This window comes from Lupinus angustifolius, chromosome LG16 (assembly GCF_001865875.1).
Source record: "Lupinus angustifolius cultivar Tanjil chromosome LG16, LupAngTanjil_v1.0, whole genome shotgun sequence".
Taxonomy (NCBI): Eukaryota; Viridiplantae; Streptophyta; class Magnoliopsida; order Fabales; family Fabaceae; genus Lupinus; species Lupinus angustifolius.
In genome coordinates, this window is record NC_032024.1 from 13,094,067 (window position 1) to 13,106,421 (window position 12,355).

The 12,355-nt window shown below is 33.8% G+C and overlaps 1 protein-coding gene across 1 annotated transcript; it reads left to right on the forward strand.

Moving 5' to 3' along the window:
• Nucleotides 5,057-5,455, forward strand: LOC109329327 (uncharacterized mitochondrial protein AtMg00810-like). The gene has a single exon (XM_019562999.1). It carries the CDS (start codon nt 5,057-5,059, stop codon nt 5,453-5,455), a length of 399 nt encoding a protein of 132 aa, XP_019418544.1.

A 12,355-nucleotide genomic window follows, 5' to 3' on the forward strand; every position in this document is an offset into this window, starting at 1 on the left:
GAGTAATACCAAAAAAGGGGCTATAGGCTTTTCAAGCTTCTTTGGGTGTTAAAAACACCCACAAAAGTGGCAGCACTAAGGTGGAGACTTTTCAAGATAGAATGTCAGGAAAGGAAGCACACCAGAGACTGGGAATAATCTTTCAGCAAATAGAGAACTTATCCAGGCTTTGTAATGAAGAACTAAAATCTTCACAACATCCACTCTTCACTTGTAGCTTCACATATATGTTCTGGCAAGTGTTCTACAATGGCTCAACTTGATATTGCTCTTCCATAATGATATTTTAATATCTACATGGGATTATTAAACAACAAAAAGAGGATGCTTTGGAATATCATATCATTGAATGCAACATGGTATATTTGGGTAAGAAGAAATGGTGGAAATTTTAACTCTTTTCAGAGAAGAATTTAAAGCATGAGAACTCTTATGAGAATTTAACTCCGTGGATATGTGGTAAGACTTTAATTTTTAAGATTTTTCTTATTTTTTAATAAATAAGTTTAAAATGTAACTACATATGATATGTTTAGCAACCAAATAAAATTATAAACTTAGTTTCTTTTCTTTTATATAAAACTTGATATTTGTGTATTATTTAACTACTTGTATTTATTTGTGTGTCATGTTGTTTTTTAATACAGATATTAGTTTTTATACTACTTTTATATTTTAATTAGTTATAATGCTTTGGAATGAAGTTTAAAAAATAGCAAGTTTCCTTCAGCACTCTTGAGGTTTATCATCAAGTCATGTACACCACCTCTTCCGATCTAGTTTCAAAAATGCCATTGATTTTCTTATTTTTAAATTTGAGTCAAACCTTCGATCTTTTTAAAAGCTAACAAAAAGATGTAGAATATACGTTAAGAAGGTGAAGAAAATGAGATGAATAAAAAATCTCGTTAATCTTAATTAAATATTTTTATAAGGGGTGTCTCTACTAAAATATAAAATAAGAATGGTCAGTGTCATTTTTTAAAAAGAGAGAGGGTGTGTATCATTTGACAAATCTTAAGGGCGGTGAGTGAAAGTTTCTCTATAAAAAATTGGATTATAAATATTATGCAAAAATAAAACTTTGGAATGAAGCTTCACTTGAAAAACAGGTGTGGTGTTATTGTTAGATACTATGAAGCACGGATTCGTCAAACACCCTCACGTGTCGGTGTCCGACATGTATCCGACACAGATGAGCTCGGATTCGTGAATGATACGTATCCATAGAGTATCCAAAAATTAAAAAATTAAAATAAAATAAATAAATATTAAGACACGTATCCGATTCGTTTTCAATAAAATATAAGATATATGGATTCGTTTTCAGTAAAGTATAGGATATATATATTCGTTTCCAATAAAACATGATAAGATAGATTCGTTTCCAATAAAATAGGATAAGATAGATTCATTTCCAATAAAACAAGATAAGATAAATTCGTTTTCATTAAAGTATGATAAAATATATTTGTTATGGAGGGCAATGATTTTAGGATAGATTCAATTTCATTAAAATATGATAAGATAGATTTGTTATGGAGAGAAATGATTTTAAATTTCCATTATATTTTTTACTTTGGATATTTTGATTACACTTATAATTTTATCATATTTTATGTGTTTTTATTATTTTATACGCGTATCCCTAAACGTATCGTATATTGTATTTTGGAAAAAATGTGTGTCGACGTATCAGATACGTATCGGATCTGACACACGTATCAGTATTCGTGCTTCATAGGTTAGAGATATTTAGCAGTTTTGTATTTAGCCATTTTGTCCTAGTCTTTAGGGAGAATAAAATTGTTTTTGGCTACATTATAGGCATTGAAAATGTGGTTGGTTACTTTCTTTTCTGTTTTGAATAAGGCTATAACTAGTCTTAGTTGATCAATACAATGTAATGCAATCTTTCTTCTTTTCTACTATCTCTTAATTCATGAGTTCTAACAATTAGTATCAGAGCTCCACAAGGGGCCTGATATAGAGTGATAGCGTGTGTAAGAAGTGTGAGTTAAACACAGAGCGAGACAAGATGTCAATCTCAGATAAGTTTGTGCAACCATCCATTCTGAGGTTCGATGGTCATGATGATTATTAGTCATTGATGACAGAGAATTTTCTCAAGCGCAAGAAGATGTGGAGCCTGGTGGATGAAGGGATCCCTTCTACGACAATTGGGACAACATCAGCAAGTGAAACACAGAGGAAGACCGTGGAGGAGGCTAAACTTAAAGATTTGAAGGTCAAGAACTTCTTATTCCAGGAAATTGATAGCGAAATCCTGGAAATACTTCTTTACACGGGGACGTTGAAGGCAATTTGGAATTCAATGAAACAGAAGTATCAAGGGTCCACTAAGGTTTAAAGGGCAAAACTTCAAGCCTTGAGAAGGGAGTTTGAGTTGCTTGCCATGAAAGAAGGAGATAAGGTGAACAAATTTTTGGGACAAACCTTGACTATGGTGAACAAGATGAAGTCAAATGGTAAGACAATGGAGCAAAGTATGGTTAATAAGATACTTAGATCATTGACGACTAAGTTCAATGATGTTGTTTGCTCAATAGAGGAGTCAAATTAACTAAGTACTTTAAGCATTAGTGATTTGCATGGTAGTCTACTGGTCCATGACCAAAGAATAGAAGAAGGAGAAGGAGAAGGAGAAGGAGAAGGAGAAGGAGGAGGAGGAGGAGATATGGTATCTTGACTCGGGCTGTATTAATCATATGACAGGGAACAAAGAATGGTTTCTGAATTTGGAACAAGATTTCAGCAGGACAGTAAAGCTGAGGAATGATATGAAAATGATAGTAGCAGCAAAAGGAAGTATAAAGATATAATTGAAAGGCATAACCTAGGTAATATATGATGTCTATACTATGTTCCTGAGCTTAAAAACAATTTATTAAGCATATGACAACTTCAAGAGAAGGGGTTAGCCATTTTAATTCAGGACGAGACTTGCAAAGTATTTCATCATATGAGGGGGTTGATTATGCAAACTAATATGAGTGAGAATAGAATGTTTCATGTGTCAGTCTCTATGCAACCGAAAAATTCCTTGTGTTTGCAAGCTGAAGTTGAATAAGATAAAGAGGCTTACATGTGGCATTGTCGCTTTGGGCACTTGAATCACAAGGACTGAGAACACTTACCTACAAGAAAATGGTGATTGGCTTACCATCTCTAAAATCTCCGAAGGAAATATGCACCACATGCTTAACCGACAAGCAGCATAGAAAGCCTGTAGCGAGGAAGAGCTTGTGGAGAGCATCAAAGAAACTTCAGCTAGTGCACTCATATATATTTGGTTCTATCATGCCTGCTTCAAATAGTGATAAGAGATACATCTTAAGTTTATCAATGATTTTACTCGTAAAACTTGAGTTTATTTTTTATGTGAGAAGTCAAAAGCTTTTGTAACATCCAAAAAATATAAGGCTTGTGTTGAAAAGGAGATAGGTGCATACATAACTTGTTTGAGGATAGATAAGGGTGGTGAGTTCACCTCAAACGAGTTTGGGGAATTTTGTCAATCACAAGGCATTAGTAGACAATTGATAGCAGCTTATACTCATCATCAAAATGGAGTTAACGAAAGGAAAAATAGGACAATTATGAATATTGTTCGATCTATGTTAATCGAGAAGCAAGTTCCTAAAGCATTCTGGCCCGAGACTGTGAGATGGTGTGTACACATTCAAAGTCGATGTCCAACAGTAGCAGTTGAAAACAAAACACCAACATAGGCATGGAGTGGTGAGAAACTATAGTGGAGTATTTTCGAATTTTTGGATGTGCAACACATGTTCATACACCAGACCAAATGAGGAGTAATTTGGATGATAAGAGTAGAAAATGTGTCTTCCTAGGAGTCAGTTATGATTCCAAGGCTTGGAGGTTATATGATCCAGTTTCAGAGAAGATCTTTGTTAGTAAAGATGTTACTTTTGAAGAAGAAAAATGTTTGGACTAAGGCAGAACAGAAGAAGAAATCAAGCAAGATTTATTAGAATGGAAAGGTAAGGATGAAAATGATGGAGATGATGACCCATATGAAGAGAAAAATGGTGAAACAAGTTCAAACAATTTGAATAGCAATCTGACAGAGGTACCTGCACCTTCAAATGAACCAAATACATATGGAGAATTGGCTAAAGGGAGGGGTGAACGGTGAAGAAGACTACCAGATTGGATGGCAGATTATGAAATAGGAGAAGGATTATCTGAAGAAGAAAATATGAATGTAATGATGATGATGATGATGACTGAGGATGATCCATTTTCGTTTGAAGAGGCAATGAAGAGCAAAAATTGGAGAGAATCAATGTCAACAGAAATTAAAGTCATAGAGAGGAATCAAACTTGGGAATTTAGTATAATGCCTAAAGGAGTCAAACCTATTGGATTTAAATGGGTATTCGAAACTAAGCTTAACGAAGATGGGGATGTAGAGAAGCTCAAAGTAATGCTGGTGGCAAAAGGGTATGCACAACTCCATGGATTAGATTACACTGAAGTATTTGCTCCAGTGGCAAGACTTGATACCATCCGTGCGATACTCGCAATTGCTGCACAGTTTAGTTGGGAGGTTTTTCAACTTGATGTGAAGAGTATTTTTATTCACGGGGAGCTCAAGGAGGAAGTGTACTTGCAGCAACCTGAGGGATTTATAAAGAAAGGAGAAGAAGAGAAAGAGTACGGGCTGAGAAAGGCATTATATAGCCTTAAATAGGCGCATCGAGCTTGGTACAACAGAATTGAAGCATATTTTGTGCGCGAAGGTTTTGAGAAGTGTCTCAGTGAACACACACTATTCACAAAGTCGCAAGGAGGTAATATATTAATAGTAAGTCTTTATGTTGATGATTTGATCTTTACTAGGAATGATAGAGCCATGGGTGATGAATTTAAAAATTCAATGATGTTGGAATTTGATATATCTGACTTGAGAAGGATGAGACATTTTCTCGGAATAGAAGTTAAGTAGGGATCATATGGAATTTTCATCTACCAAAGACGGTATGCACAAGAAGTATTAGAAAGGTTTTACATGGGAGGTTGTAATGCAGTAAAGAATCCAATAGTCCTAGGTACGAAGTTGTCCAAGGATGTAGGTGGAGTTATAGTTGATGAAACTCTATTTAAGCAGGTAGTTGGAAGTCTTATGTATTTAACTATCACTAGGCCTGACTTGATGTATGGTGTTAGTCTAATAAACAGGTTCATGTCCAGTCCTACTATGTCACATTGGCTTACAACAAAAAGAATTTTAAGATATTTGAAAGGTACAACTAATCTTGGGATTCTTTATAAGAAAGGAGAAAACAACTTGAGATTCATAGCCTTTACAGACAGTGACTATACCGACGACTTAGACGATCGAAAAAGTACTTCTGGATTTGTGTTTATGATGGGGTATGCTGCCGTTTCTTGGTCCTCAAAGAAATAATCAGTGGTTTCTCTTTCCACTACGGAAGCAGAGTATATAGCAGCATCATTGTGTGCTTGTCAGTGCATCTGGCTCAAAACGGTGTTGAAGAAAATTGGAGTTGAAAAAAAGATAGGAACTACAATTATATGTAATAATAGCTCCGCTATACAGTTATCGAAAAAGTCAGTGTTTCATGGGGAAAACAAGTATATTGATGTAAGGTTCCATTTCCTAAGGGACTTGGTGAATGATGAAGTTGTTGAGCTGAGCTACTACAACTCTCAGGATCAAAATGCAAATATCATTACAAAAAACCAATAAAGTTAGAGTAGTTTGAAAAACTTTATGGCATGCTTGGAATGGTTGAAGTTACTAAAGAGAATGAGGAAGCATCAAGTTTTACTCTCGCCCGAGCGAGAGGTTGTCGCTCAAACGACAATTCACAGGTTTAGAAGCCAAAATTGTTGTGTGTCTCTTGCCTAAGTGAGAGGGTGTCGCTCAAGCGACAATTTACAGTTTTAGAAACCAAAATCGTTGTGTGACTCTCGCCTGAGCAATAGGGGGTTGCTCAAGCGACAATTTGCAGTTATGGAAGCCAAATCACTGTGCGTCTCTCGCTTTAGTGAGGCACACATTCATCTTGCTCGCTCAAGCGAGACTAAAACGCAGATGCATTAGTTTAAGGGAGGAAATGTTAGAGATATTTAGACGTTTTATATTTAGCCGTTTTGTCCTAGTATTTAGGATAATAAAACCGTATTTTCAGTTTCTTAGTGGCCACATTATTGGCATTAAAAATATGGTCGATTACTTTCTTTTCTGTTTTAAATAAGCCTATAAATAGTTTCAGTTGATCAATACATTGTAATGCAATTTCTTTCGTTTTCTATTATCTTTTAATTTCTGAGTTCTGACATGTATAACAATGGAAAAGGACAATTTGTAAGGAAAATAGGTACACGGTATTTATAAAAGCTCCAAATCCTTGTTTTTGGCAATGAAAAGAATTAACCAGAATAAAAAAGATTGTAATGTTTAAGAAACCTAAAATTACAAATTCAACCGTCAAAAATGAAACATTTAATAATTAAGAATAAATGTTTTTAAAATTTTCAATCAAAACTTTACAGATTTTGGTGTTTAACTTTAACATGTGAATAGCGAAACTAATTTAAATACATGACACTTAAAGGTGAAGCATTCTTAAATATAAAATATACATAAAACAAACTAAATAATAACTAATAAGATAAAAGTTGATAGGAACAATAAGATAATAATAAATCAAATAATAACTAATAAGATAAACATAAAATATATAGATGACTTCAAAGAAAATTAAACAAACTAAATTATATATATAATAATGTTATATCAATTCATCTAACACACAAACTAAAACTTAGGAAGGTTTAAGTTTGTTAGAAATTATCCATTAGAAAATAAAAATAATCAAATAATTATATGAGTTTTACAAAAATTCGTTGAAATGTATAATGAACTGAAATATATATATGATAAGTGATCTGTTTAAACCTAATTTAAGTACACTAGTTACACTCAATCTCGGTCATTCACTTTCTTAAATCTAATAGACCAAATGGGTGACTGAAATAAATGATGAGAGAGAAAAAAGAAATTTGAAATAACTTTTAAGTTTTACCAATTTGTTCCATTGGATTTAAGAAACCGAATGGCTGAAATTGAGCGTAACTACTATAACTTAACTTGGGGGTAAATGGACCCATGTTATATATATATATATATATATATATATTCAAATAAAGTGAAACTAATTAAATGATAGATAAGATAATATTTTATTAATCCAAATATCATCTAACATGCCCCTCAATCTAAATAATTATATGAGCTTCACCCAAAAATTGTTTACATGTGCTATGAACTGCAAAATTAACAAATATAATCAAATACAATTCAAATATAAAATCACATCATATGTAACATTTAGGTAATTGGAGCATATTAGTAGTGTTTTTATTGAGAATAAAGTATCTTCTTATTTCCTTATATGAGGTGATATTTTATTCTCTTCTTTATTTTGATAAACGTTTAAGAGGTAAAAATTAACCAATCTCAAATATAAGTCATTTCAAGTAATTTATTATATAGGGAAAAGCTATTATAAATGATTTAGTAATACTTATTCAAATAATATCTAACAAAATAAATATAAAATGTAAATAAATAAATGAAACTAGCTAAATTCTATATGGGTGCATATCTGTTGTCCCACAAATTGTGTCACTGCATGTGCCATCAGTAGTGACACAACTTTTGGGACAACAAATATGCTCCCATCTTAGATTAGATAATGCTCACAACTCATCTCTCGGTTAGAAAATAGCACCTCGGTCACGAGCTCAATGAGCCTCGGTCATGAGCACAAAACCTTTGGCCAAGATCTTTTACACACCCCTCAAGATGGAAGATGGATATTCAAGAGACCCAACTTGGACAAAAAATAATGAAAGGAAGTTGAATGATGTGGTTTAGTAAAGACATCAACAATTTGTTGAGCATAGGGAATAGGAAGGAGATGTATGAGGCATTTGTTGATTTTCTCCCTCACTAAGTGACAATCTATCTCAATATGATTGGTTCTCTCATGGAACATTGGACTGTGAGCTAGAAATATCACATATCTATCATTACAATAATTGGAGCATGGTGTTTGCAATGGAGATTGAAGATCATAAAAAAGATATTGCAGCCATTGAACTTCACAAACAAGAGAGCCTAAGGCTCTATACTCAGCCTCCAAGGAGGATCTACTCATAGTGTTTTGTTTTTTTGTTTTCCATAAGATTAGTGAATTTCCAAGGAAGACACAAAAACTAGTGAGAGATTTTCGTGTGTCTAGGCAACAAGCCCAATCAGAATAAGCAAATCATTTTAGCTTAAGAGTATTAGAAGAGGAGAAGAAGAGTCCTTTTCCCGGGGCATTTTTTAAATAATGTAGAACACACATTGCTGCCTTGTAGTGTAAATCCATAGGTGTACCCACAAACAAGCTAAGTTGTTGCACACCATAAGATATATATGGTCTAGATATGGTGAGGTACAAGAGTCTCCCTACAAGCCTTCTGTAGCAGGAAGGATCAGGCAAGGGGACACCTTTGTCAGCTTAAAGCTTTATGGATGGATCAAAGGGGGATTTAGTTGGTTTGAATGCTAGACATCCATATTTTTCTAATAGTGAAAGTGTGTACTTTCTTTGATTCAGATGAATACCACTCTTGTATCTGGAAATTTCAAATCCTAAAAGTATCTTATAGATGCTAAATCCTTGATTTGATAGGATTGATGTAATGTGCGTTTGACGTTCTAAATTTCCTTGAAGTTGTTGCTTGTTAGGACAAGATCGTCCACATCATCCTGCAAAGTCTGAATCTGAATATCCAACCAAGTCACATATACTTTCTTCTAGATACCACAATCCAACATTAGTTGTGCCTCTAAGATATTTCATGATTCTCTTAACAACAACTAAGTGTGATTCTTTTGGTCTGGATTGATAGCAAGCACACAAACACACTAAACATGATATCAAGTCTACTGGAAGTCAAGTATAAAAGAGATCCAATCATACCTTGATACTTTGATATCTCGATGGATTTTCCTGCTTCATCCGTATCGATGTAAGTTCTAGATCCCATAGGAGTAGCTATTTGCTTGCATCCCTCCATGTCAAATCTTTTTAGCAAATTTTTGCAGTATTTTGATTGACTTACGAAAATACCATTGTCAAGTTATTTGATTTGTAATCCAAGGAAGTAATTTAACTTCCACATCATAGACATTTCAAACTCTCCTTGCATCATATTGCCAAAATCACTACATAACAACTCATTAGTAGAACCGAAAATAATATCATCTACATAAATTTGAACAAGTAGAGTATGATGATTAATTTTTTGTATGAACAGAGTAGTGTCGACCTTTCCTTTGTTGAAACCTTTTTCAAGTAGAAATTTAGTTAGACGATCATACCATGCGCGATGAGCTTGCTTTAAGCCATAAAGAGCTTTCTTTAATTTGTAGACATAAGAAGGATGTTTTTAATCTTCAAAACTAGGAGGTTGTTCAACAAACACTTCTTCTTGAATGTAGTCGTTCAGGAAAGCACTATTTACATCCATTTGATATAACTGAAAATTCAAAGAGCAAGCATATGCAAGTAATAGCCTAATAGCTTCAAGTCTACTAGAGCAAAGGTTTCATCAAAATCGATACCTTCTTCCTGGTTGTATCCATGGGCTACAAGTCTAGCTTTATTTCTAACTATAATACCATTTTCATCAGATTTATTTCTAAATACCCACCGAGTTCCAATAACATGCCTATTTTTAGGTCTAGGAACAAGTTCCCAAACTTCGTTTCTCTCAAACTGGTTTAATTCTTCTTTCATAGCAAGAATCTAGTGTTCATCCTCGATTGCTTCATCAATCTTGGAGGGTTCGATTTGAGAGACAAAGGCCATGTTAAGACAAGCTTTATCAAGCGTTCGTTAGGTTGTGATACTCGTTCAGTAATAATATTGTCAGTTGGATGGTATCGATGAGTTCTCCACTCTTTTGGTAAATCTGAATGAGTATGCTCCTCTTGAGATGGTAGGTTATCATTCATTTTCAATTGCTCAGTATCAGTTGTAGATTCAATAATAGAAATTTCATTTCAAGAAGAACTTGGCAGTTCCTCCTCATCAGGAGTTATCACATCTTTTATCTCAGCATTGGTTTCATCAAAAGATACATGAACGGATTCTTCCATGGCTAGTGTTCTTTTATTAAAAATTATGTAAGCTTTACTCGTAAGAGAGTAGCCTAGGAAGATGCCTTCATCTGCTTTTGCATTAAACTAGCCCAAGTTATCCTTTCCATTATTTAAAACAAAAAAATTTACAACCAAATACATGCAAATGAGAAATGTTTGGTTTTCTACCTTTAAACAGTTCATAGGGGGTTTTCTTGAGAATTGGTCTTATGAGAACTCGGTTCAAAACATAACAAGCAATAATTACTGCATCTGCCCAGAAATATTTTGGGAGGTTAGTTTCATTCAACATTGTTCGAGCCAGTTCTTCTAAAGACCTATTCTTTCTCACTACAACACCATTTTGTTGTGGTGTTCTAGAAGTAGAAAATTTGCGATTGATACCAAGATCATCACAAAATTCTTCAAAAGAAGAGTTTTGAAATTCTCCCCCATGATCACTTCTTATAGCAGCGATTTTAAGTGATTTTTCATTTAGTTACCACCATAACTTTTTGTCCTTGAGGGGCCAAACAAGTCCATATGTAGTAACTGCAATGGTCTATAAGAAGAAACCATATGCTTTGAAAGAAGTTTTTGTTTGTTTACCCATTTGACAAGCACTACATAGTTTGTCTTTAACAAACTTCATTTTGTGTAAACTAACAACTAAGTCTTTCTTTATAAGTTTCTTTAAATGGTCCATGTGAATATGAGCAATTCTCATATGCCATAGCCATGCATTATGATTATCGTTTGCAACTAAACATGTTATTGGTAAAGATGAATTCATATCAATGATATATATATTGTTTATTCTCTTACCAACTAGTTTAGAGTGATGATGATTCTTACTTTCTATGATGCACTTATCTGGGTAGAATGCCACATGGAAGCCTTTGTCACATAGTTGACTTATGCTAAGAAGTTCGTGCTTGAATCCTTCAACATATAACACACCTTCTATAGTAGTTGAGGGAGACTTGTCAATTCTACCAACTCCAAGAATTTTTCCCTTGTTGTTATCACCATACGTGACATAGTCTTTGTCCCTTGGAGTGAGGACAAAGCACTTGTTTCTATCGCCCGTCATGTATTTTGAGCAGTCGCTATCCAAGTACCATAAGTTCTAGGCGGCTCTCAAATTTTCCTGCAAAACAAATTAAAAAGATTTTCTAGCTACCCAATGTGATTCGGGTCTTGCGGGGTTAACACCATTTTCTATCCATTTGCATTGGCCAGATGACACACCGTATTTTCTAATATGACAAGTGTTAGGTGTGTGACCAATTTTATCACAGTAAGAACAAGTGGGTAGATGTTTATGTGTCCAAGATTTTATTTTAAAAATAAGATTAATATGGACATTTTCTTTATAAAACTTTATAGTGCTTCCCACGATTGTTTTTCCTAAGATATTCTCATTTTTAGCCACACGACTATTTGCATAGCCAAGACCTCTACGTCTGTTGAATGTCTTTGGACTTTTATGATCTTGTCTAAATTGTGACTGCTCTTGTTGAGTTTATTAAGTTCAAGATTTAATGTTGAAACTTTAGTTTCAATAGCAACACATTTTTGACATGAGGAAGAAGTGGGTTTTTCAATATCTTTCTTTAGAACTTTGTTATGGCTTTCCAAAATAAAAATTTCAATTTTCTATTTTAGGAAAAGTTTGGAAAGCTTAACATATTCTTGATGTAAATCATTGAAAGCATTTTGTAACTCATCATATGAAAAAATATCATTTGGTTTAGAGTTACTAACCTCATATTCATCATTTGAATTGTGTGAAGCCGTCAATGAAATATGTGATTGCTACTTAATTCTGAGTTCCGCATTTGAACCATCATCTTTATCTTCTGATATAACATTTCTTCTTCTATGCTTCTTGTCCTTCTTTCTTATGAAAGTATGATGTTTTTGTAGGGCTGGACAAGCACATTTTAGATGATCTGGTTTTCTGCATATTGAGCATGTAGATTTTTGCTTTGATGTTGATGCTTCACTATTTGTTGTAGAACTTTGTACTTCTTTGGCTCCATGTATTCTTTCTAGAGTGTCCCAAATTTCTTTCCACGTTTTGCAACTTGACACTCTAAGGAATTCTTTTTCTTCTAGAGCCGACACAAAAATGTTTTT

Coding starts and splice junctions, on each gene's coding strand:
- LOC109329327 (XM_019562999.1), top strand. CDS start 5,057: ATGGGAGGTTGTAATGCAGTAAAGAATCCAATAGTCCTAGGTACGAAG.